This window comes from Lithobates pipiens, unplaced genomic scaffold (genome assembly GCF_037356315.1).
Source record: "Lithobates pipiens isolate NorthernLeopardFrog02 unplaced genomic scaffold, aLitPip1_a1.2 Scaffold_8, whole genome shotgun sequence".
Classification (NCBI taxonomy): Eukaryota; Metazoa; Chordata; class Amphibia; order Anura; family Ranidae; genus Lithobates; species Lithobates pipiens.
The window spans coordinates 536,396,252-536,423,186 of NW_027507903.1; the positions used below are offsets into that span (position 1 = coordinate 536,396,252).

The following is a 26,935-nucleotide window of genomic DNA, read 5'->3' on the forward strand; positions in this document are numbered from 1 at the left end:
GTCATCGACCATGTACGGTCACATCTGGCGCTCCCAGGACACCGGCACATGGCTCCGCAGTGTGGGCTTTTTTTAACGTGTCCGCTGCTGACAATAGCGTTGCCATCTGCAATCTTTGCAGTCAACGCGTTAGTCGCGGTAAGCCCAATACTCACCTAGGGACGACCGCCTTAAGAAGGCACATGAGCAGCCATCACCGAGCCCAGTGGGAGCAACGGAACACACAAAGCCACACTGCAGGCTCTCACCGTCCAGCCTCGTCTTCTACTTCTCCTTCTCCTCTCTCCTCACAATTGTCCTCCACTCCACCTTCCATCACGCCAAGCTCACATTTTTCTGCAAAAAGGCAGGCTTCCGTGGGCCTAATGTTTGAGCGTAAAAAAATGATGACGCCGGATAACCCTCTTGCCCAACGGTTGGCGGCTGGCTTGTCAGAACTCATAGCCCGCCAACTACTGCCATATAAACTGGTGGACTCGGAGGCCTTTCGCAAATTTGTGGCCATTGGAACACCACAATGGAAGGTCCCAGGAAGGAAGTATTTCTCAGAGAAGGGCATCCCAGAGCTATATGGCCATGTTCAGCGGCAAGTGAATGTATCTCTGGCACACAGTGTCGGTGCCAAGATACATCTGACCACAGACACGTGGTCTAGCAAACACGGGCAGGGAAGGTATATCAGTTTTACTGCCCACTGGGTGAACCTTCTGACGGCCGTCAAGCATGTAACCCGTGGCACCCGTGTAGATTTGGTTTTACCGCCACGGATTGCATGCAGGCCTGACTCTTCTTCTCCTCCTCCTACTCCATCCTCCTCCCTCTCCTCCTCAGCTGCCTCCTCCTTTTCCGCTGCTAGCGTCTCTTCCACTGCACCGCCCAAGCTCCCCAGAACCTATTCCACATGCCAGGTGAGACGTTGCCATGCCGTGCTGCGTCTGTTGTGCCTGGAAGCAAAGAGCCACACTGGCCCGGCACTCCTTTCAGCTTTGCGTTCACAGGCAGATGAGTGGCTAACACCGCTCAATTTGACAGTTGGTAAAGTGGTGTGTGACAACGGTGCCAATCTGCTTAGCGCATTGAAACAGGGCAAAATCACGCACGTGCCGTGCATGGCACACGTCTTAAACTTGGTCGTGCAGCGATTCCTTGTCAAATACCCTGGGGTCCAGGACATCTTGCGGCAGGCAAGGAAAATCTCGGCCCATTTCAGAAGATCTTACACGGCCATGGCTCGCCTTGCTGACATTCAGCGGCGACACCATCTGCCGGTCAGACGTCTTATTTGCGATTGCCCGACGCGATGGAACTCAACCTTCTATATGCTTGATAGGCTGCTCCAGCAGAAACGTGCAGTTAACGTCTACCTGTATGAACTCTGCGAAAGAAACGGTTCTGGGGAGCTGGGTTTTTTTTCACCGCGCCAGTGGCTGCTCATGCGCGACACATGCAGACTTCTGCGGCCATTTGAGGAGATCACCAAACTGGTCAGTCGCAGCCATGGCGCCATCAGTGACATGGTACCTTATGCCTTCTTTCTGGAGCGTGCATTGCGTCGTGTCATTGATCAGGCTGTGGAGGAGCAGGAGCGGGAAGATGAGGAAGTCGCAATGCTGGATGAATTCCCAGGGGGGGCTACTCTATCTGAGACAAGTCAACAACAGGAGTCTGATGAGGAGTCAGAGGAGGATGGTGCCGGGGCGGATGAGCAGGAGCAAGAAGAGCATGCTTTAAACCTTTCTGGGATCCCTGTTGTGCGAGGATGGGGAGAGGAGAATGAAGAGGACGACATTATCCTGGATGATGAGCAGGAGCCAGGCCACCACACCGCTTCCACTTTAGTGCAAATGGGGGCCTTCATGCTCCAGTGTTTTAATAGGGACCCCCGTATAAAAAGCATGAGGGTCAAGGACCAGTACTGGGTGGCAACGTACTTAGACCCCCGGTACAAACACAAAATGGCGGAAATGTTACCGCCGTCGCAGAGGGCTGTCAGAATGCAGCACTTCCAGGCCTTGCTTCGAGAAATGCTGCATTCTGCTTTTGCGTGCGCTGGCAGAGGAGCAATTCCCACTCCCAGAGAAGGATTTGCGGGTACCAATCCAACAGCGCCTGCAAGAAGAGGCCGGTTTGAAGATGTGTTGGTGACTTCGGATATGAGGTCATTCTTTCAGCCGACCCATCGACAGGTGTCATCCGGATCCAGCATCAGGGAACGCCTAGACCGTCAGGTGTCCGACTACATTGGGTTAACGGCCGATGTGGACGCTCTGAGGAGTGATGAACCCCTAGACTACTGGGTGGGCAGGCTTGACCTCTGGCCAGAGCTTGCCCAATTTGCAATCGAACTGTTGGCTTGCCCCTCATCCAGTGTCCTGTCCGAAAGGACGTTCAGCGCAGCAGGGGGGATTGTGACCGATAAGCGTACTCGCCTAGCTCACCACAGTGTTAACTACCTCACATTTCTAAAAATGAATGAGGCATGGATCTCGGAGGAATTCAACACATGTGATCAGTAGACCATGTATATGTCTATAAACAATTTTTGGAATCAAGCACACAGACCTTCTTAATTCATTTGGCTCACTTCCCTGACCCAAAAAAGCACACCGTACTATATGCCCCTACCCTCCTCTTTGAAGAGGTTGAGCGGTGTCATATTTCTACTGGGGCTGCTTATTATGAGGGGTTCCCACCATCCCTGTGCTGTGCTGACTTCCTCCTGGGTGTTCTTATTATGAGGGGCTCCCACCATCCCTGTGCTGTGCTGACTTCCTCCTGGGGGTTCTTATTATGAGGGGATCACACCATCCCTGTGCTGTGCTGACTTCCTCCTGGGGCTGCTTACGGTGCTGCTGTCAGCGCTGTATGTCACGGAGCTGCTGTCAGCGCTGTATGTCACGGAGCTGCTGTCAGCGCTGTATGTCACGGAGCTGCTGTCAGCGCTGTATGTCACGGAGCTGCTGTCAGCGCTGTATGTCACGGAGCTGCTGTCAGCGCTGTATGTCACGGAGCTGCTGTCAGCGCTGTATGTCACGGAGCTGCTGTCAGCGCTGTATGTCACGGAGCTGCTGTCAGCGCTGTATGTCACGGAGCTGCTGTCAGCGCTGTATGTCACGGTGCTGCTGTCAGCGCTGTATGTCACGGAGCTGCTGTCAGCGCTGTATGTCACGGAGCTGCTGTCAGTGCTGTATGTCACGGAGCTGCTGTCAGCGCTGTATGTCACGGAGCTGCTGTCAGCGCTGTATGTCACGGAGCTGCTGTCAGCGCTGTATGTCACGGTGCTGCTGTCAGCGCTGTATGTCACGGAGCTGCTGTCAGCGCTGTATGTCACGGAGCTGCTGTCAGCGCTGTATGTCACGGAGCTGCTGTCAGCGCTGTATGTCACGGAGCTGCTGTCAGCGCTGTATGTCACGGAGCTGCTGTCAGCGCTGTATGTCACGGTGCTGATGTCAGTGCTCTGTATTACGGTGCTGCTGTCAGTGCTCTGTATCTCCTGCACCCTCTTGTTTGCCTACCCTGGTCCCTGACCTTCCCTCTCCTCCATTGCCTTCATTAGCTCCATAGTCCTGAATTGTCAGAACAATTTCCCAAATAAAAAAAAAATGCTTGTAGTTATCGATCCCAAATTCACCTCATACATGTATTATGCTATTGTCCAGGTGGTGGGACTACGTGCTACCCCCTAATAATTACCCCGTGGCCGCAAATTCGACCTAAAGGTTTGCGAAATTCGCCTCCCATTGAAGTCAATGGAGCCCGCGGCGAACGGTCGTTTTCGCGAACGTTTGTGTCCGTTCGCGTTTCGCGTTCGCGAAACGTCCCGTCGGAAGTTCGTCCATCACTAATTGTCAGTGGTCCCTCCAATCCCCTGAAGCCAGCCTCAGGATGCTGGTCGTGTAACAGGACTGAAATGCCCTGAGAATAGTTAAGTATAAGCATCTTCTTTCTACAGGGTAGTTAATATAGGCATTAGAAAGTGGGTGGGAGGAGTTGTAAGCTTAGTTAGTTATAGTCCAGACTTCTACTTTTAAAGCATTTAGCTGCACTAATAAACACAACAGATTTCAGAGAAGAGTGATAAAAAATTATTTGTTACTGTTCCTGACAAAATAATAGTTACTGTTATTTCTTTACAGTAGTAATCACCTTACTTGACACAGGAGGCCTTGAGTGTAGCCCCTGACATCACCAAAGGGTTGTACATATTGTCCAGTATATGTAATGCAATAGAAAACAGTTAGAATATGGACATACTACAGGAGATAGTTAGAGCATGCTATAGGACATGGACTACAAACTACATTGCAGTCATGCTACAAGAAATGGTCTACAAACTACATTGCACTAATGCTACAGGACATGGTCTACAAACTACCCCACTGCAGGCATGCTACAGGACATGGTCTACACACTACACAGTGGGAATGCTACAGTAGATGGTCTTCAGACTACACCACAGGCATGCTACAGTAGATGGTCTACAGACTACATCACAGATATGCTATGAGAGATGGGCTGCACATTGCTACAGGAGATTGTCTACAAACTACACTGCAGGCATTTTACAGTAAGTGGTATACAGACTACAGCAAGGGCATGCTACCTTTGGTAGTCTGCAGACTACACCATAGGCACACTACAAGAGATGGTCTATGGGCTACACCACGGCATACTACAGTAGATTGTCTGTAGACTACACTGTGGTCATTCTACAGAAAATGGTTTACAAAATACAGCCATGGCATAGGCATGGCTGGAGACTGAGGACATGCTGGTGACATTACAAAGGAATTGGAACATGGTCCAAGAGATTGCTAGTGATTACTACCATTTACAAGTGCTTCTTACAGCCCTCATAAAAATTACTGGCACCGCATTTGACATTTCTCTCAACAAAATCAAATAAAAAAGGTCACTGTCAGAGGAAAGAAATACACAAAAAAGAATGGACAGGACAGAAAAAGTGTGAAATAAATAATAATCCAAATACTTTAGCTAATAGAAACAATGAGATTCCCCTTTACTGTTCAGAAAACACCTAGGCAAAAAATATACTGGCTAATGGGGCCCATGGGCGCCAACAAAATACCAAAGGCCAGAGAAGTAGAACAAGTGTACCTGGATCTGTTTCTGAATTTTGCTGATATTGGGGTGCTCACTACTACCGCTATCCATGTCTCTACAAAAAAAAAAAGAGAATATTATTAATAATTCTAGTTTTTACAGTGGCAGCACATACATTGCAGAAAGTAACCTCTGCATTTTTCATCATATGACCAGTTTAAATCAATATCTGACAGGTCTACTGTACGGAAAACAGCATGAGCATGCACATGAGACTTACTGGTATAATTCTGCCAGAAAAATATCCAGACTCTTCAGCTCATTGAACAGCTCTGGGGAAAGAACAATATGATTGAAGGTCATAATATGGTATATAGAGCAAATGTAAGTCTACCTTATATAGAATCACATAGCGTAGACTTTTATACTAAAAATATTGTTTATGATACTGAATGATAATGGACAGTGCTAAAAGAATATGTCACAAAAAAGCACACAGGGAAGTGGGAATTGAAAAGCCAAAAGCCCTCTTCAACTAGAAACTCAGTACAAAATACTAAAAATGACCAACTGTTATTTGTGGTGGTTATGTGATTTCTTTGTAAAAGATAGTATAAATGTAGCCTTGTACAATACATATAGTAAATATTTACTATGGTTAGTTATTTTGAATGTTTGTAGAATATTTGCACATATTATTAGTAGCATTTTGTTTTAAGTGGCATAAACCATATAACTGATCTAAACACTTTTACAAACCCTACTGCAACCTAAACTGCATACTTTGTTACATAACAAAGGTTGCATCATAAATATAATAACAAACTGCTACAGGCTCCATTCACCTGCTACTATGCATGCTAAGAAAAGGTGATTTTCAGACAAGACCAACTAGTCAATGGCTGTAATCAATGCTGTTGGTATCAGAGCGACTGACTAAGAATTGCACAACGTAGTTATTTGGGTTATAGTCGGTGAATAGAAAACCAATTTATAACACTATTTGTCAATTTAAAGGCAGACTTTAAACACCCTTTATCGAAATACTGCACTTGCGCTTGTAGTGTGCTACAATATAAATCTGTGCTAAATCTTAGCATTGAGGATGTCCAAAATCTTCCCCTAGAATACTGCAGATAATCACCGCTTTTCTCAGTCCAGATACTGAGCTCTTTGGCCAGCTCAGGCACAACAAGAAATGTTCTCCATCCCTGCCTTTTCTTTGACTTCAGGATGTCCCCAAATATGTGATCTCCCACGTACATAATTTCCTTCCCCTTCACTCCAAGGAGGTCACTCACAATATCCGATGATCCTGGCAAAGAGAGATGGGGGAATAAACCAAACTGGAAATGTTAACCAGAGGTATCCATACATGTGTAATTTATATGCAAACATACAGTATATAACATCTTCTTTGAGCCTATACCTTTGTATTATATGATAGAACAGATTGGAAAACGATCAGCTTTATATCAGAATTCAAATGTAAGGCATGATCACACATGTTTGAAGGTCATGGTAGATCTATAATAGTTACATTCAGCCAAACTTGTTCTGTAATGATAAAGACATTTGCTAGCTTATCCACTTCTTCACTTCTAACAGTTGTCATGAAAATATCCCAACATTTGCCAAACATAGTGGCACAGGGAGCACAAGCACCTTGATCCAATCACCATGGAAAGGCAAATGATAGCCTTCCCATGGTGATTGGATCACCATGTCGGTAATTGCTCACATAAGCTACAAATAGTCCTCAACATTACAGAACAAGTTCAGTTGAATGCAATTAACTACTATATACATTTACCAAGAGTTGCCATTTAAACACATTTATATTCAAAGCAGAGTTCCACTTGGTTTTGTGTCTGTCAAAAGTCAGCAGCTACACAAAGTGTAGCTGCTGACTTTTAATAAACACACACTCACCTGTCCAGCAATGCGACCGCCCAAGCCCTCAGTTCTCTCCGGAGGTGGCATCACAAATGTGGGCACCTGGCTGTGGCATCTTGCGGCTTCACAGCTGGGTGCGCACTGCGCATGTTAGAGTTGCACTGCACCTCCTCATTGGCTGGGCAATCTTCTGGGATCTGTGATGTGTCCCAGAAGATTGCAGGGAGGGAGAGGAGAATTTCCGCTCCAGTCGCCAAGGTGGCGGAAGTGGGAGCCGGGTACCCGTCAAAACTAGGTACCCCCCCCCCCCCAAATGTGGCATGTGGATGAGGAGCCCTTAACCCGGAAGTTCCACTTTTGGGTGTAAATACACTTTAAAGGTATCTTTAGACACAGGAAAGTCAAATTAAGTATCTCCTATGGCAGATTCCGATAAAGACACATCCGTTTACCTTTGGTTTATTCCATTCCCAATCATTATTTTCAGTTTTTTTGCATAGGCCAATGAAAAGGCAAACAGGAAAGGGATAGTAAAATTGAATGAATACGTCGTCAAGCATTATTTTAAACTACAATTACTCCAGTTTTGTATTTATTAAATAAAAAAGGTATTTTTAAATGTAGAAATATAAGCAGGGCTTAAGCTGGTCTTACACTAGTAGAATTACATCCAAAATGTTTGATTTCTAATTGTTGGTGGGTTCAAATAATTATTTTTCGACCATAGTGACAAAAAAGTTTGAAGGAGCAAGAAGGAAGATTTTTCTAGAATGAGCAAATTACTAACAGTGTATGTCATGGTTTTCTTTCAGGAAATACCGTACATTCATTCCTAAGTCAAATGTTGAAAGCAAACAAAATTCTGAAGTACTTTCAAATGACAATTGTCAAGTCTTTGAATTTACTGAGAATTTTCATACAAATGTTTGTTAGAATATTCTTACAAACATTTGTTTGAAAATCTACTAGTGTATGGCCAACCTTAGACAGGGAACAGGGAGGAGCAGAATTGTATTGCATACTATTGTCAGGTTAACACTGGGAGCTTGTTAACAGGAAGAGAGAGCAGAGTGATGACATCATTAGTATAATGATACCTTTTCACTGCCCCATCAACAGACTGAGGCTGGTTCGGTGACTAACTGTATCACTTCAAGTGGACTTGCATTTTGCCCATTCAGGAATACATGTGCTGGATAGCGGCATCTTCTTCCATACGTTCCCTCAGTACTCTATTTCCCACACTACCTTTTTCCCTACCAAAATGACTGTGTATCAGTTTGTAAGCTTCAATCTAGCTTAGTACGTACACAGGGCACCCCCAACACCACCACCATGTTTTGGCTATGGCAGAAGAAGTGAATAGAAATCTCCCCAATTACAGAGGGGTTATAGCCATCCCCTAATCCAAAGTGAAAAAAAAAAGTTTTCTTCTTTAGTTCTACTTTAAAGAAGGTTCAACCACTAACTACTGAAGAATTAAATCTGCACAAAATGTCCAGTATTTTCATACTGTCATTACTCCTATTTGTATTCTATGTCCAAGGACCAAACATCGTATGATTCTTTGAGATGCACTGAGAAGAGACCCATGACACCTACCTCCAGAGTACACAGCACAATGCTGGTGGGGACCCGTGTAAGTTCCAATCCTTAGCTTCCCATTATCCTATTAACAAAACATTGAGTGTTTAAATTGCCAAAGGCCAATTTTTTTTTTTTTCATTTGGTTTAATTTCACAAAAAATCCTCCAGAGCATATTAACAACTACAATAAAATATTGATTGTCAATAGTTTGAGCTACTGTAACAAATCGATCTGTTTTAAAAATTCAGCTCTTACTGTGTTGACTTGGCGCAGAACTGTCCCCTCAGCAAAGAACAGTGGCTTCCTTGTGTCCACGACAATCAAATCAAAATACGAGCGCCATGTTTTCCTAGTCGGGTCATGATACTGCATAATAGTGATGAAGAGAGGAGGAAATATTACTGAATGCAGAATTGAGCAACATTTGTCAGACAGTTTCATTTAAGAAAACCATTTGACTTGCAAGCCCCAAAAGCTGGGAGACATCTGAGACAGTGTCCTCAGTTAGATCTAACAGTTATCATGCATCACCTAATATGCCAAACATTTAAAAAAGAATTGGCTGATTCACCGGGCCACACATGTAAATTGCCACCATCCCTTGGTAATACATAGCATGAACCTCAATGTGGGATTTTGTAGGCAATTGAAAAAATATAAAATTTAATATATAGAAAATTGATATCTATTGTAGAAAAATTACACAAAAATCTCATTTTGAAAATACAAAACATTGCATCAATAGTATTATCAATATTGCACAATTGACTGTTAAACATAAAGTGATAGTCTTTAATAATATAGATTCTTTTTCTGTTAGTGAAAATCTTCCTTCTGCCTTACCCACCTTACCCAGTGTATCCGTAAACTAACAGTGCAGCAGAATTTAATACAGCTAATGGGCTGTCTCAGGCTCTTATCAAGAGACCCTGACTATGCCCGCCATTTGTGCCCAGCTGCTCCATTCATAGCTGTACTACAGCTTCTATACATTTAACAGGATCTATGAATGGAGGATAGCTTGGCTTTGAAAAATAAATGTGCATTCTTTTGTTTACATTGGATACTATTACACTATTAATATTACACCCAGAATTAAAGGTAATTTTTCAACACAAAGTTAGGTATTTTTTTTTTATTGTTATATTGCTATGCATTCTGTGCAATACGGAACCTAGTTTCTGATTGAATGCAAATACCAACAGAAATTAATTGAATGCCATGTGACACTTTTCCTTTTGGACACTTTATGCTTTCATTATTGTTATTGATTTTAAGAGGTTCAACTGTATAGCCCACACAGGGGAAAAAGATGAATGAATAGAACAAAACATGCAGAAATATTTCTGAAGACAATAATTGCAAGAAACAGTGTCTTAGTGGCTTATTGTCTAGGACCAATATGCACTCATTGGTCTCTCACCTTGTTTACCTTCAGGGATGTAACTCAGCATAAGTAGCTGATCTTTGGCAAAGTGGTGGAGGAGGGAGGTTGGGAAGGAGGTAAAAGAGAAGTGGGGTGGGTGAAGGGGCAGAAGAGACAGGGAAAAAGTATACTGCCAAGGGAAAGCAAAAGGGTTAAGGGATTGGTAAGGACAACAGAAGGGGCTGGGGGTTTCGCCCCATTACTCAGGTCCACAATAGAGAGATGCATATAGCTAAGGCTAGTGGTATTCACGGATGGGAGGGCAAAAGTAAGCCAAGGGCTCCCAGATTTTTAGAAGCTTAAGCGGACAGTCCTGAAGAATATTTTTCATCTCATTTTAAACACTTTTCATGCAGGAAGTCCAATCAGAATAGAGGCTAAGGCTAGGAAGTGGTGTTTTAAAAGGGCAAGTACCCTTGTTGCCATTTAAAGGGGGCACTCAGTGATGGGGATGGTGCAAATATTCATAGAACCATTTGGTGCTCTGTGGGTTCCAGGACAGTTCACTGACTCACCGACACTGTGGAAACAGGGGAGAACTACACTGTGCCAAGGTAATAGGCTGCTGAGTTAGTGAGTCAACTACTCTCTGTTATCAATATATATTGGTACATTCAATATAATGCTGTCTTAATTTTTTTTCGCAATGTGTACAGGGTGAAGTTTCAGTACTTGCCAAATGTGCTACTTTTCATAGCTATACCCCTGATGGTGGGTTCACACCTTTCCGTCAAAGCTGTGTGCATGCATTGATGGACATGTCAACATGTGTGCTAAAGCTCAAAGGTGTGCACGGGACATAGGCATCAACCTATTATAAGTTCATAAATAAGGCGTTATATATTTTTTGGCCTACTGTTTCTCCACAATATGTGTTTAATTCTATAGACCCATATAGAGCTGGACTCGGGCATGTTCGAAAACCTACGTGCCCAATCCCGCCAGGAAGCCGACACGGCACATGGCTAATCACAGGCAGTGAGACATTTCCCGATCTGTGCAGCTGCGACCCGGGAAATGTCTCACTGTCTGTGGTTAGCCTTGCGCAGTCTTCCTGGCGGGATCAGCCACGTGGAATTTCTAACACGCCTGAGCCCATTTCTATATGTGTCTATAGAATTAGACATTCTAATGCTGTTTACAATCTAATTCTAACATGAGACACTGATTGTACAGAGCATATCCACTTGACTGCCAGAAGTTAAGAAGGGAATTAAAGCAGGTTTATACTGAGTTATATAGAACAGCTGAGCGTCTTCTTTTACTAAAACTCCAGCCATCTGAACCCTTCAGACATTCACCAAGTGGTGCTAGGTAGCCAAATTTAAAGAGACTAAAAAACACATTGTCCGAAATGTTAGCGCTTGTTACCTTCAGCTGTCAACTTGAGATTAAGTAAGAGAATAACAGGGTGAATCCTAAAACAAATAATGCACTAATTACAAGAGTAGGGGGCTTTGGAGGGGATTAGGAAGGTATCAACCTAACCTGGCACAGCTGCGCTTCAATAGTACACACTTCATCACACAGTCCTGGTGTACTGGCAGCCAGTAACATAATAATCAAGATATGTCACAATCAGGTCCCCAATGTCCCAGCACAGGTGATTAAATCATTGCAGAGCCAGACAGAAAATAATACAGTTAAGTAATGTCATCAACATTTGTGTATTATACCCTGGTCTGTTTAGAAAACGACAGGCCTGGCAGCGCTGTGCGTCCAGAATTCCGTTTTAGGAAAAATACTAGAGAAATACAAGGTCATTGCTGACTCCTTTTGGAAAATACTAGCTGGCTTCTACCTGTCGTTTAATGAATTTCTTGGAATCGTTGACATGGAAAAAGCATGTGGTAAGTGACTTGTTTATGGTAGAAAGTTTTAAACCCAATTGATCAGCTTAACAATCAGGCAACTAGCTTTTTCAGAAGGAGGGGTCAGCAACTGAAGTCTACATATACAGTATATGTCCCAGCACAGGTCTACTCTAAAGCTGGCAATACATTATACTTTTTTTTTTTCAATTTCCCTTAGATTTACCTTCAACTATGTAATGCAAAGTCCTGCCTGATTGCATACAAATTGTATGGTGGGAAAATTGTATAATATATGGCCAGCCTATGGCTTTGTTCACATGAGCGTGATGCTATCACAGTGGGTGTGGCTTCTTCTGACAGCAGTTAGGATTGGTTCCCCAAGAGGCTTCCCAGCCTTTCTCCATACAGAGGACTCCCTTGCTTCCCATGGCCAGGGCTGCTTGGGACCATGAGGCTTAATCCCACTGCACTGTTACATGCAATGGTACAAGACTACATTTGTGAGTGCACTGGCTATGAGTGTTTTTATTGAATAAATCCTACTGTTTTTGATACTACACTCAACCCCTGTTCACATTGGAGCAACTTGTCATGCGATTTGACAGGTCAAAGGTCAGGTTGCATCCTATTGCCAGGAATGGCACTGTTCAAACCGGTGCAATGCCGACTTTGTGTTGCCACATTGATTTCAAAAAGTAGTACACGCACTACTTTTGGCGATTTTGGGTGCGACTTGAATAGACATCTGTGCATGAAGCTGCACCAAAAGTCACACTGAGATGCAGCTTTGACTTTTTTTCCTGTTTTATCTTTTAGTTTTTTTTGTTTTATCTTTAATTTTTCTTTACATGTACCTGAAGTTCCCTGCTTTGCCCTTTGCTGCAAATGACTTCTTCTGAGTTATAGTAGCCATGTGTCTAGTGTCTGTTTGGGCTTCCTATGTCATTTATTTCTATTGATTTATGATTGTAATTGCTGGGCCCATTCTGTCTACTAGTTGATTTTTCTTTACTTCTTAGCCCCTGTACACACGGTCGGACATTCTGTCAACCAAATCCGTTGGATTTTGTCCGACGGATTTTGTCCAAAACTGTTGTATACACATGGTCGGACGAAGTTGACGGAAAATCCGATCGTTCAGAACGTGATGACGTTATTTCGTTACGATGGGACTACGTTCAGGCTAGTAGCCAATAGCTTTGATGTAGGAATTTGAGCTGAGCATGCGTGGCACTTTGTCCATTCGGAATTCTCTACACATGATCGGAGTATGTCCGATCAGAGCAGTTTGTCGGAAAATATTTCCAGCAAGTTGGAAAATTTGGTCCGACGGATATTCCGACGGAAACAGTCCGATGCATACCACACACAGTCGGAATATCCGACAAAACGGTCCGATAGGACATATTCCGTCGGAATCTCCAACCGTGTGTACAAGGGCTAAGGCTTCATGTACACAGCTGCTGGTAAACGGATGTTTAGGAGCAGTTTGGTGTTTTTTTCAGCTGCCCTTCAACTGTCTATGTTATTTTATCAGTACATGTACACAGAGTCGTTTATAGTAGTTTCTAGGCAGTTGAGTTTAGATACATTTTTTGGAAAGCAAAAAAAAATGCATTCAGGACACATGTTCAGACGCATTTGAAATGCCAAATGCCAGTAACAGCTTGTAAACGCGTGTAAACGTGGTAACTTGCGTTTAGCCGTGTTTTGTTTACATGAAGATAAATGTTTGACTAGTTTTAAAAAAAAAATGTGTCTAAACGTGGCAAAATGGACATTTTTAAACGCTGGTTACTATCTGTCAATTTAAATCGTTCAGGAGAGGTTTTCACTGATAGTTTCTAGATGTATAGGTGGTATTTTGTATACATAGTATTCATATGCTTGATTTTGTCTGAGAAACTAAGGGTACATACACTGATGGATGAACTGGGGTACTCTAGAATGTTGATCACCGATGCGTGTGTATATAAATATATCTCTTGTCATGTTGTTTTCCTATTGCTACAGGGGACTGTACATTCTCTCATCCTGCGATGAATGCGTGACAAATCCCAATGTTGTGATGAGCATTACTAGAAGAGGCTCAGGTTTATGGGGGATTTCTCACCGCCCTCTGAAGTGGGTATCCAGCCTAGGCAGCTCCTAAAAATAATCAGGTGCTCTGGTTATATCCACCTGTTGTTTTGTAGTGGGAATCCATGAATGGCTTAAATGTATCTAAGACAGGGCTTTGTATTGTAAGAATTAGGCCCACTAATCAAAATATTCAAAATAGGAGTCGCCTATATTTCCCCATAGCAACCAAATAAATCCAAACCCTCGGTGTTCTTCATCGTCTGGTGCAGATCTGAATTGATTGCTATGCAGTAAATAATTATTTGATCCCCTGCAGATTTTGTAAGTTTGCCCACTTAAAAATTATAGATCCTTAATTTCTTTGTATCATAGGTGTATTTTTATTGATAGAGACAGAACATCAACTAAAAATCCAGAAAAAACCCATGATACAAATGTTATAAATTGAGTTGCAGTTCATTGATCCCCAAGCAAAACATGACTTAGTACCTGGTTGAGAAACCCTTGTTGGCAAGCACAGAGATAAGACGTTTCTTGTAGTTGGTGACCAAGTTTGTACACATCTCAGGATGGATTTTGGTCCACTCTTCTTTACAGATCCTCTCGAAATCCTTAAGGTTTCTTGGCTGACGCTTGGCAACTCGAAGTTTCAGCTCTCTCCATACATTTTCTATAGGATTAAGGTCTGGAGAACGGCTAGGCCACTCCATGACCTTAATGTGCTTCTTCTTGAGCCACTAGTTTGTTGCCTTGGCGACATGTTTTGGGTCATTGTCATGCTGTAAGACCCATCCACGACCCATCTTCAGTGTTCTGACTGAGAGAAGAAAGTTTTCATCCAAGATTTTACAATACATGGTCCTGTCCATTGACCCCTCAATGCGTCAAAGTTGGCCTGTACCTTTCGCAGGAAAAACAGCCCCAAAGCATAATGTTTCCACCTCCGTGCTTGACTGTATGGATGTTGTTCTTAGTTTCATAGTCAGCATTTTTGTTCCTACTACATCGTGAGTCGAGTTAATGCCAAGGTGCTCAATTTTGGTCTCATCTGACCACAGCACTTTCTCCCAATCCTTCTCTGAGTCATTTAAATGTTCATTGGCAAATGAACTGGCAAAAGACGGGCCTCTACATGTGACTTCTTGAGGAGGGGGACTCGCCGAGTTTGGAGGAAGAAAAATGCTGACTATGACCCTAAGAACACTATACCTACAGTCAAGCATGAAGGTGGAAACAATATGCTTCGGGGCCGTTCCTCTGCTAAAGGTACAGGTCATATTTGCCACAATGAGGGGCCAATGGATGGGGCCATATATTGAAAATCTTGGATGAGAACCTTCTTCCCTCAGCCAGAAAAATAAAATGGGTCATGGATGGGTCTTCCAGCATAACAATAACCCAAAACATGCCGCCAAGGCAACAAAGGAGTGGCTCAAGAAGAAGCATATTAGGTCATGTAGTGGCCTAGCCAGTCTCCAGACCTTAATCCTATAGAAAATTTATGGAGCTGAAATGACAACTTGCCAAATGACAGCCAAGTAACCTTTTTTTTTTTAAAGTAGAATTTTATTTATTTTCATACACAGCAAACAATACAGAAAACAAACTGTATATGGAGCGAACATCGCTCAAACCATTACATAATCTGGTAAACTGGTATACATTTAGTGGGTATGTGACAACCTAAAGGTCACATGTCTATTCTGCTTAATTGGACCCAATCAATGATCAAGGGGCTTTGTTTAGTCTTTCAAGTAGGTGGTGGTATGGTACTTTCGGAGCTGACCCAAGAGCCCCAAATCTTAAGGAGTTTTTTTGGGCATCCTCTGGCCTCATATGTCAACTTATATAATGGTATTGCGTGATTAATGGTAGTGATATAAAAGGCTATAGTGGGTGAGGATTGAGACTTCCAGTGGATGGTTATGCATTTCTTGGCATAGAATAATACTATGCGCAGAAAGGTTTGTACATTTTCAGATATACCTTCATCATCAATATATCCCAGTAAGCACCGTAGAGGTTCAGATATTGGGTATCTGAGTTAAGCAGCTGATGAAGGCCGTGACCTCCGACCAGAACTTCCTAATCGGGGTGCACTCCCACATCAGATGAAAGAATGTGCCATCTGCCGTGCCACATCAAAAGCATAATGCAGAAGGTAATCCGTTTAATTTGTATAGTAAACATGGTGTGAAGTAGGATCTGTATAGCAATTTTGTCTGTATCACCTTGTCACAGGAAGAAATGACTGAGGGGACCTGGAGGGGAAGAACTTCCTGCCAGATGTCCTCCGTCAATTCAGGGATGTCAGCACTCCATTTATCATCCATACTGCTGAGCCTATGAGTTGTAGAATGTAGGAGGGATCTATAATATGATGAAACTAGTTTAGTGTGAGAGGAATCAGTCAGTAATCGTTCTAGCAGAGAGAGTTGAACAACTATGTTACGAAGGCCAAACTGCTGCAATGTGACGTATCTGCAAATATAGAAAGTGTGCCGTATTGGGTGGGTTATATTCCCGACGAAATTCCTCAAAAGGACGAAACATATTATTTGAAAATAGGTGTATGATCGTTTTCACACCCTGTGTAGACCAGAATCCCCCATCAGTTCTGTGGTAGAATTCCTGCAAATTCGGATTTCCCCATAGTGGTGTATTTGGTGAGTATGTATTGCATTCGTGGATGGCAGCATTTTAGTGAGCCGAAAAATCCATAGGGACATTGCTAGTATAGTTGTATCCTCTATCCCTCTAAGGGACATAAGATGAATCAAGTTTTGAAGAGACTCATAGGAGGTCAGTATAGCAACCTCCAAGGCAGTGGCCGCATTGTTGGTTTCAGGATAAAACCACCAGTGCGCGTGGGCCAACTGCAAGGCGATAAAATAGGTTTGACAGCAAGGTAAAGCCAGTCCGCCCTCCATTACTGGCAACTGTAGGGTGTTTTTCGCAATCCTAACTGCTCCCCCCCCCCCAAATAAAAGTGGTAAGAATTTAGTCTATTTCCTTAAATTTGACCTTAGTGACCTATACTGGCGAATTACTCAGGATGTACAGAAATCGTGGTAAAAAGATAATTTTAAAAATGTTTATCCTGCCTAGTATTAGGGGGAGATTGGTCCACGTCTTTAATGTGGTTCTTAGTCTTCCAATAAGAGGATCTAGGTTAATTTTGATGTAGAAGGAGATTGGTTGTTGTATCATAACCCCCAGATATCAGAAGGAGCTGACTATTTGCAAGGGACAGGAGGGAGGTGGCACTATCGACGTTGCTTGGTCTATCATAAACAGAAGGGATTTGTCCCAGTTGACCTGGAACCCAGAAAAGTGACCAAACCTCAGAATAATTTCCAGCAGGGCTGGGAGAGACGATTGGGGGTCTGACAGGTAAATTAACATATCATCAGCGTACAAAGACACCTTTTCTTCCAGACTCCCAATCGTCTCCCACTACCTCCCCACTGGATCTTATTAGCAGTGCCAGAGGTTCTAGCACCAATGCAAATAGCAGCGGCGATAGGGGACATCCCTGTCTAGTGCCTCTCTTTATCAGAAAGGGATCAGACACGGTTGCGTTTACTCTTAGTCTAGCGGTGGGCTTCAGGTAGAGTAGTTGCACCCACCTGATAAAGGTGTTGCCGAATCTGAATTTTGCTAAAACTTCCAACAGGTATGGCCATTCGACTGAGTCAAATGCCTTGTGTGCGTCCAACGCCAATACGGCCCCAGATCCCACATTATAATGAGTGACTGGCAGATTAGTAAAAAGCCTACGAAAATTGATGGAGGTTGATCGCCCAGAGATGAACAGTTTGGTTTGCGCTAATAATAGCAGTGATGACTGTGTTCAGTCACCGGGCGAGCACCTTGGCCAGAATCTTGATGTCTGAATTAATGAGCGAAATTGGTCTATCCATCACAGAACAGATGATCTTTATGGGGTTTGGGAATGAGGACAATCAGCGCCAATACCACTCAATGTGGAATCCATCCAACCCTGGCGTTTTATTTCTGGCCAAGGATTGTATGGCTTCCCCAATTTCCTCAGCCATTAGAGGGGCATCAAGAAGTGAAGCCTGATGATCCTGAAGTCTTGGCAGCGAGATATCAGATAGGTAGTCATCCAATTCCACAATCGTGTAATGAGCCCTGGTAGTGTATAATGCCCCAGTTGAAGACACATATGTCGAAACGCGTCGGGCGAGCTGTTGGCACCCCACATTGCTTTTAGTTCATTTTGCTTTTTATGTGATCACTAAGTCATTTATTACCTTTTTGACTTTAATAAATCAACTTTTTTACATTGTTTGACCCGCACCATGTGGAGCCTTTTTTTCTTTTTTCTCCTCTCCATTGCTTTGGTGTAAAATTTTACAAACACCCCCCTCCCCATTCGGGGGAGGCAGGATTATTGGTACAACGAGCTGCGTCTGGGCTTGATCATCTTGACCTTTGATGTTTCATCTGAAAGGATCCACCTTTGAGCCTACAACCGTCTGGAGCTCCTCCACCAGCCCAACTGACCTCTCTCCTTACAGTCTTTGGTCCCAGAGTGTGACCCCAAGCCTTCTAGACTCAACCGTCATATGACTGTGTGAGTCCAACCGTTCCGGTAAGAAGTATTTATTCACTTTTCATTTTGATGCTTACAATCAAGTTTACCCGCATGAACACATTCGTCCAGTACACCATTGTCCTTCTATGTGACGGTTTGGTCACTTCTACGCCATCAACACAGTTGAATGATTGTTTTATGTTGGACTTTGATTTCTAGGCATTTGGTTCTGTGCGATCTCTGTTTTGCTACTATTATCTTTACAGAATTTGTGTTGATTACACTTATTATTGAAGCGCTACACTATTTTTTATTTTATCTGTTGAACTTTGTTTGTTTTTGGTGTTGGCTGCTGTTGTGGCCGTTGTGGCCATTTTTTCACAAACTATAGCGCAGTGTTTTCCCTTTTTATATAATGAGGAATAAAATGCGACAAACGCATCCATTATTTCTTTGTTTTGTTCTACCACTATTCCCTCCACGTTTTTAATTCTTGGGATGCTACATGGCTGATAGACGGGTCTGGAGAGATAAGCCAGTAGGCAACTGTTTTTGTCACCAAACTCAAAGAGTCATTGATTCTGATACAGCAACTTCTTCTTGGTGTGCTCCAAAAGCACCAAGTCTAGTTCCCTGGCCCTGTGCTTCCAGACTGTGTGTGTCTCGGGTGGGGGCTGCAGAATATGCAGCTTCCGCCTCCCTGAGACCCCTTTCCGCATCCACCAGTCTGGAATTAGATGCCCTGTGGGCTTGCCCAATTGCTGCAGCAAAATAGCCGCATGCGGTGGCCTTAAAAGCATCCCAGACCACTGGAAAGGGGGTGCTCTGTTTGTTAGTTGTCCAATAGGATTTCATTTCGGCCATACTTTGGTCCACAAAGGCCTGATCAGCTAGCCACAAAGGACTCGGTCTCCACACCCGATAAGAGGAGGGGGAATCCAGGGCAAGGTCTACCATTAAAGGGGAGTGATCAGGTACCTCCCTGGGGAGATACTTAACCTCAATCATCATATTGAGCAAATCTGACGAGACTAGACAGAGATCAATACGAGATATAGGTACCATGTGATTCTGACTGACACGAGTACTCTCTCTTATCCGCATGCTTCCATCTCCAGGCCTTCACTAAATCAAATTGAGTCAGAAAATAACCCAAGGGTATGGGGGGCAGTGTAGAGCAACGGAACCTATCAATACAGTTATCCAGTACTGTATTATAGTCACCCGCTATTAATAAAGGGCCCTCCGCTATTGCCAGTATGGAGCTCATCACCCGGTCAAAGAACAGATTAGTGAAGGGTGGCGGAGCATATATACTACTCACTGTGTATGGCTTACCCAGGAGTTCAAGCACAACTCTTACAAAGCAGCCATTAGGATCGAGTTCGATATGTTTAATGCTGGTGGGTGTTGATTTGGCTATGAGGATGGATGTGCCCCTAGAGTACGTGGAGTGGATGGCGTACGCAATTTTCGCTCTCTTACGGGCCATGACCCTAGAACAGTGATGGCGAACCTTGGCACCCCTGATGTTTTGGAACTACATTTCCCATGATGCTCAAGGACTCTGCAGTGTGATGGAGCATCATGGGAAATGTAGTTCCAAAACATCTGGAGTGCCAAGGTTCGCCATCACTGCCCTAGAACCATGGAGGTCAGTTTCCTGGAGAAGGATCACATGCAGATTATGTCTCGCCAGATATTCAAACATAAGGGGTCGTTTCACTTTAGAGTTAAGCCCCCAAACATTCCAGGAAACTATACGTAATCAATGCGATGCCTCCTTAGGATCTGTGAAGAAGTAGGCCTTGCCTTGATAAGTGATCCTCAATTTTGCTGGATAAATCATACCATAGGGTAGATGGAGCTCTCTTAGCCTCCTTTTGATGGGCAGAAAGGTAGTCCTTTTTTTTTTGTCCTGTTTCTGAGTGACTGCTGAGAAATCAGGAAAGATAGTGATTCCATTGCCGTTGAGGAATATTTTGCCCTTTTCTCAGGCAGCTCTGAGAATGGTTTCCCTGTCTCTGAAGTGTAATAATTTGATGAGGATGGCCCGTGGCGGGGCTCCAGGAGGCACGGGGCATAGGGGAACTATGTGTCCGTTCGATGGCGAACAGCCGTGAGAAGATGGAGGCCCAAATGTGGTGGTCAGCCAGTGCTCCATGAAGGCCTCCGGGTCTCTGCCCTCTGAGCTCTCTAGGAACCCCAAGAAGCGCAACTTGATGCGTCTCAAGCGGTCCTCCATATCCATGAGCTTGTCAGCAGTATAGGTTTGGGTCTGATGCAGCTCCCTAACAGAGCCCTGTAAGGGACGCGTTTCATCTTCTAGGTCCCCTATGCGTTGTTCTGCATTTGTCACTCTATGACGGAGGGTATGAACATCATGTTTCAGGAATGAGAGATCCGTTTTAATGGAATCTATCTGTGTTGTGAGAGAGGTATGGCTGTGCTGTATAGCCTCTGTGATCTGAGTCAGGGTAGGCTCTGTGTGCTCCGTCACATGGAGTGGAATTGCAGGGGAGTCAGTGTCATCAGGAGGAGAGAATAGGAGGGGGTGAGCAAGACTGGAAGCCTGGGATTGCCGTGACTCACCCTTCCCTGGAGGTTGTCATGTTGAGAAGAAGGAAGACGAGGGCTACCCTTGCTTCCAACTGTGGTGCTGTTCGGCACCATCTTGCTGTTGGAGAGGCTGCGGCAGCGGTGGTATGAATCCGGACGATTGCACAATCGCAGGTCCGTACTTTACCATACCTTGATGGGTTGCGGAGTCTGGACATTCTATTGAGGCAGATCAATTGGGTGTCCGGTATCTCCTGAGAATATGTGGGGTGTGGACGGGACTTAGGCTCCCTTCATTTCCCGGTCATGGGCTACTTACCGGGTTCCCCCCACAGCCACAGTTAAAGGAGGATTCGCCAAGTAGCCTTAAAGTGCATGTAAGCCTAATGCATGAAATTTGAGCTGGGCACATATATTTGCAGTATTTTCTCATCTCTCTTCAAAGCACTAAGTCCCGTGGTATTCTCCTGCTCCATTCTTCTGTTATTAGCATGATAACTTCTGACAAGTTCTCCAATACATGTGATAAAGCCAGCCTGAATTTTGTGTCAGGGTGGGTACTATAAATAGATTAGCAGAAAGCTGCTCTACTCACAGGACAGCTCTGAAAATCTCTGCCTATGTGGAAGGTGACATGTGTGTTTCCTCCAATCAGTAACCAAGACCCCCTGGACACCACCCACCATCTTTGGACAGACCATCTCTCCAAGGACCAAGGCCAAGAGTCTCTGAGTCATTTTTGACTCAGAAATGTCAATGGATGCACAAATAGAATGAGTAGTCAGCGGATCCCACCATTCCCTCCGCCTGCTACGTAGACTCATCCCCTTCATTCCAAAAGAGGACAAAGCAGCGGTAGTTGGAACAGTCATTAATTCACGACTCGACTATGCAAACTCCCTCTACATAGGACTACCCCAATATCAACTTGCGCGCTTACAACTCATCCAAAACACGGCGGCAAGACTGATAACAGGAAAAAAAAACTGGGAATCCATCTCCCCTTCCCCGAGGAGCCTACATTGGCTAACCGTAAAGAATCGGATCACATTCAAGACCCTCTGCCTCACCCACAAATGCACACATGGAGACGCTCCTCAATACCTACGCGAGAAAATAAAACACTATACACCCAATCGCAACCTTCGATCATCTAACCAAAACCTTCTCCACACTCCCAAATCCCGTTACAAATCAAAGGGAGAACAGAGATTCGCAGTCCAAGGACCACGGCTATGGAACGCTCTACCGACTTACATCCACATGGAAGAAAACCATCTGGCCTGCAGGAAAAAACTCAAGACCTACCTATTCTAAGAAGCTTGACAACACAGGACAAATCCAGTGCCTTGAGGTGATTCAGTTCGCATTGTAGCGCTTTACAAGTTATTCATTCATTCATTCATTCAATCAGCTGTCTCCCAGTGTAATCCAACACTACACTGCTACTGCTGAATGAGGAAGTGAAAATTATAACACAATGTACACTTTCTAAACAGTAAATAAAGCTGAAGACAGCAAATATACATGTAGGGGAATGGCTCCATTTGAGCTATTGTGATTTGGTAGTGGGGAGACTTCCCTGTCATCAGTATACTGCTGGCTATAGTCAGCAGCGCTATCGGTGGAAATTGTCCAACAGGCTAGTTGCACAGAAGTCAGACTGTACAATCATCTTGCCAATACATATATCAAAAATCTGCTGGTCAATGCTAAAGAGGTTAAATTTTGATCCATGTATGGTCAGCTTTTGACACTATTTGGTGACAGCCAGATCCCTGCTACACATACAATGACTGTCTATCTTACCTGCAGTATCAGAAGACACTCTGCAACTTTGTTGCAGTGAAACTGTTTCTCTCTAGTGCCAGCTAAGACTGTGTCATTACATCCTGTCAGCAGAGTGATTACCACCAGGGAGCAAAGCATACAGGGAATTGTAGTCCCAGGACACAAGCTTCACATTCAGATTGAACTGTATGGAACTACAAGAGCCAGCATGCTCTGGAGTAAAGGAACCAAAGACTCCAACTTGTTTGCCTGAGGGAATTCAGTTAGGACTTAGGACTGGACTTAGGGGAGAAGTGCTGCCTCCCGGGTCAGTCCATCACGTTATTTTTGGCATCCAGAGCTGATTGGGGAAATCCAGCCCGAGAGAGGGGAATCCCAGGTGCATATCCAGATGCACCTGCATAGACAGTGTGAAGCATTCCAGTGTGAGCTGACCAGTCACTAGGTCTGCCTGTTCCAGGACATTTGTTTGGGCCTTGACCACGGGATCGGTGAGAGAGCTTTGGCCCATTTGCAGGCACCAAGGACACTTCTTGGGGTTATTCTCAGGGTTGAAATCCCCTGAGAGCATCCTGAATATAGTATTGAGTATTGAGCTATTGAGTATTGAGCTATATTGCTCTTGATCTCAGTGATTGCTCTTTGGCTGATTACTTAAATATATACTGTTACTGTCTGTTATTCTTCCACAGAAATATTGCAGAAAAGACAATTTCTGTGTTTTATCACAACATGTGTTTTTCTCATTGGTCACTGCACTTACACTATTGCCATGTGTGCCAAGAGGGGCTGAGCCTGAGACTGTTCTTAGGGTATAGAGTATGGAACCAAACATACTTAAAAGGCTCCTCTGGGGGTAGTGCTACATATGGTGGTAGGGATTATTATCAGCTTGGTTATTGTGTATTTGGTCAGCATGTGATTGTTTTCTTTGTATGTTGCAATGATTTGGATCTAAAAAAGATAGACCAAACTGTATACTCATATTTTTTTGGGCTACATTTGTTTAGACTGTCCAGTCCAAATTTGTGCTCATAGTGGGTTAGGCAGCAGATACCTTGATATTTTTTTTTTTTTTTAGTATAATAAGTGGGTTGAATGAAAAAAAAACATAATTCCCCCATCCAAACATTCAAGGTGGATGGGGGAATCCTTCTCACTGTGGTACAGTATTCTGACAGTGGGGAGACTTACAATACAATAGTCAGTGCTGCCGTCTGATAGTTTGGGGGAAAAAACGGACAGGCTAGTTGCACGCAAGTCCATATACAGACTTGTGTACAAGCAGCCTACCCAGTACATGGATCGTAATTTGGCTGGTTCCTGCTAAACCACACAAAGTTCAGTCCATGTATGGCCGGCTTTCATTTGCTTAATCTTTAAAAATGGGATCCATACTGCTACACAAATAAGATAATGAAAGTATACCAACCTTATCTATTTTGTCATCGCCAAACAGATAGGACATAATAGCCTGCAAGGAAAAGGCGAACAGTGAGGCTGTGGAAATTACACATTGGTGATGTCAGGTCCTCGTGGATGCAAAGTTTAAATACTCACATCTGTGTATTTGTAATCACTGTTTGTGGCTAGAAAAATCTTTCCCACCTCTCTTATTCGGCTTAGTAGCAAAGGTATTCTGTCCTGGAAAGGAGGGGGAAAATGCAAAGACATCAGAACTATATGGGAATAGCATTCAACTGTCGCTTATTTAAAGGGCCTATCCAAAATCCCTCTCAGCTGCCCCTCTGATATATAGAACTTCATTTAAAAAAAATATTTACCTACCAAGTGTGTTTTACTGCAGTCTGCACTGCGTCTTTCATCCAACCTCTATTTTCTTTTATACTATGCTAAACCTTTCATCCATCTTGTGAGTTCTTACATTTGTTTTGAACAGCCAATATGAAGGAGAATTAGTGGTTAAAATGACTTGTGGGTTTAGCTAATCATTGTCTACCTATTCCTTGTTTACAATCTGCGTAACTGGGGGTGTGTTGGGGGTATGTCCTTTGGCTACATAACTTGCACTAAAAGGTGTCCCCCTTTCCCATCTTAGAAAGTTGGGAGCAATAGACATATAAGGGAAGGAGGTTTACTAAAACTGGTGCAGCCATGCATAGTAACCAATCAGCTTCTAACTTCAGCTTGTTTAATTAAGCTTTGACAATAAAATCTAAAAGCTGATTGGTTACAATGCACAATTGCACCAGATTCTGTGTAAACCAGTTTTAATAAATCCTCTCCATATTCTTGCATTTTAAAGTATATCCATTCTTTAGCACTGCAAAGCAGGAAGCAAATGGCTGCCTCCTGTATACATATGTAGGGATCAGTGGCGGCTGATGCTAAATTTTTTAGGGTGGTGGCAAACTAACCCCCCCCCCCAGGTCCGTCCACACTCAGCCACGGTGATGCCCCCCCCCCCCCCCCGGCATTCACCTTTCCACAGTGACGGTCTCCCTTCACACTCACAATTTTCTATTGTCACAAGTGGGTGGGTTCAAGGTGCAATGCTCTGTGCCCCAAACCCAACATTTTTCAAGTCAATTAGAGCTCTAATCATCTGGCTTGGAAAAAAGAAAACTCATACAAATGTATGAGTCCGCCGTCCTGATGGGGGTGGCACCCCTACACCCCTAATGGCTCCTGGTGGGGACCCTGCCTTAAGCTGGAGTGCCCCTAGTTAAATTTAGTGTTATTCTTGCAGTTAGGCTGTAACTAACCTGAGTTTTATTTATATTTCCTGTCAGGGTACCAATAGCAGGAGGACCCTAGGACAGAGCATCTGTCAGGGCAGGAGAAGGGCTCTAGGACCCAGCACTTCCGCCAGCACATCACAGGGGCCTTTATAAGGACGTCAGCCCTTGACTGAAGTGCTGTTTGATCTCCAGATATTACCTACGTTCCTGTGTTTCCTGTGATTCTTGATTACCGACCCAGCTTGTTCCAGACCTGTCTCCTGACCTTGACTTTGGCTTGTTTAACGGATCTCCTTGACCTCGGCTCCCATCTGACCTTGTCTCCTCTTCTTTGCACCTGGCACCGAACCTCTGCTTGTACCTACTACCCTCTGTCTCAGTGACCCTGGTTACCTGCTACATCTCACAGGTACCACCTGCCTGCACATCAACCTTGTTCCTGAGCCTATTCTGCAAGCAATTCTGCACGCAACCTGTGCTACTTTTGGCCTGACTCCTCCTGTCTCACCTCCAGGGGAGTCTGGAACTGGGCTGCTAGGGAAGCCCTCTCTCCATTGGCCTCCAGCACTTTGGTACCTGATATTTACTGTGCTATTTTTTTTTCTCAAGTTCAGGGCATTGATTATTTGTGTGTAAAGATATTTATTCACCCTAGACAATCACTGAGGGTTTTTGTCAAGTGTTGTGCGCTGAGGGAAGAGTCTTCCTTGCTGGGCTTCTGGCTGGTGAGGATGCCACTGTGAGAAGACTCTCTTGACTATAGGGTTGTCACCTCATCCCTTTAAAACGGAACACATATTAATAACACAGGTTCTGTGGCTAATATAATGCAGATAAGGCACTAAGTGAGTTTATTTACCACTGTAATCAGCCACAGAGCCTGTCTAATGAATGTGTTATGTGGTTTTAAAGGGATGAGGACGCAACCCTACTCAACTGGTCCATGCCCCAGCCAGGGGCCTGTACTGAATTTTAGCTGCCCAGCTGGGGGGTATATCCAGAGCAGGAAGATGGCTGCCTGTATGAATCATCTTAGGAGGAGGATTCTGTACTGAAGGGGGTCCTGGAGAGCTTGGGAGAAGCTGTTGTTGAAGTAAATTGCAAGGCAATCTCACTGTGACTGTCTGCATAGGGTCAAAGGACTAGAATCAACTTAACGATGACAATTGACAAGAGACAGTGACTGCTCTCATGGGGTCATTCCAATCTGCTTGGTTTCTCTTACAGGGCCAACAGTAATATTAATTGCTAATAGAAGACCTGAGCTGTTTTGACCATTTTTGGGTCACCAAAACAAGTGCCCTGAAAGGAAGAGTTCTCTACTCTTGTTCCACTGACAACTCAGATGTTTTTCCCTTACTTTCATAGACACACACAGCATAAAACAATCTGACAGGGGTTCCAACCCTTCCCCATTCCATACAAAAATAAAAAAATGTAAAAGAACGACAC

General features: G+C 44.0%; 1 protein-coding gene across 3 annotated transcripts in view; it reads right to left on the minus strand.

The window, feature by feature from the left end:
* Window positions 1-26,935, minus strand: part of LOC143960753 (cytosolic purine 5'-nucleotidase-like) — a 99,950-nt gene that overhangs the window by 15,287 nt on the left and 57,728 nt on the right. The window contains exons 9-16 of one of the 3 annotated variants that reach the window (XM_077469595.1): window positions 24,342-24,425; window positions 24,218-24,255; window positions 8,804-8,915; window positions 8,563-8,629; window positions 6,209-6,379; window positions 5,345-5,396; window positions 5,119-5,179; window positions 4,147-4,179 (exon numbers count right to left, since the gene is read on the minus strand). In XM_077469595.1, coding sequence (XP_077325721.1) covers window positions 4,147-4,179; window positions 5,119-5,179; window positions 5,345-5,396; window positions 6,209-6,379; window positions 8,563-8,629; window positions 8,804-8,915; window positions 24,218-24,255; window positions 24,342-24,425 — 618 coding nt within the window. Of the gene's footprint in view, window positions 1-4,146; window positions 4,180-5,118; window positions 5,180-5,344; window positions 5,397-6,208; window positions 6,380-8,562; window positions 8,630-8,803; window positions 8,916-24,213; window positions 24,256-24,341; window positions 24,426-26,935 lie in introns of all 3 variants that reach the window. The other 2 variants (XM_077469594.1, XM_077469596.1) reach the window with 2 other exon arrangements.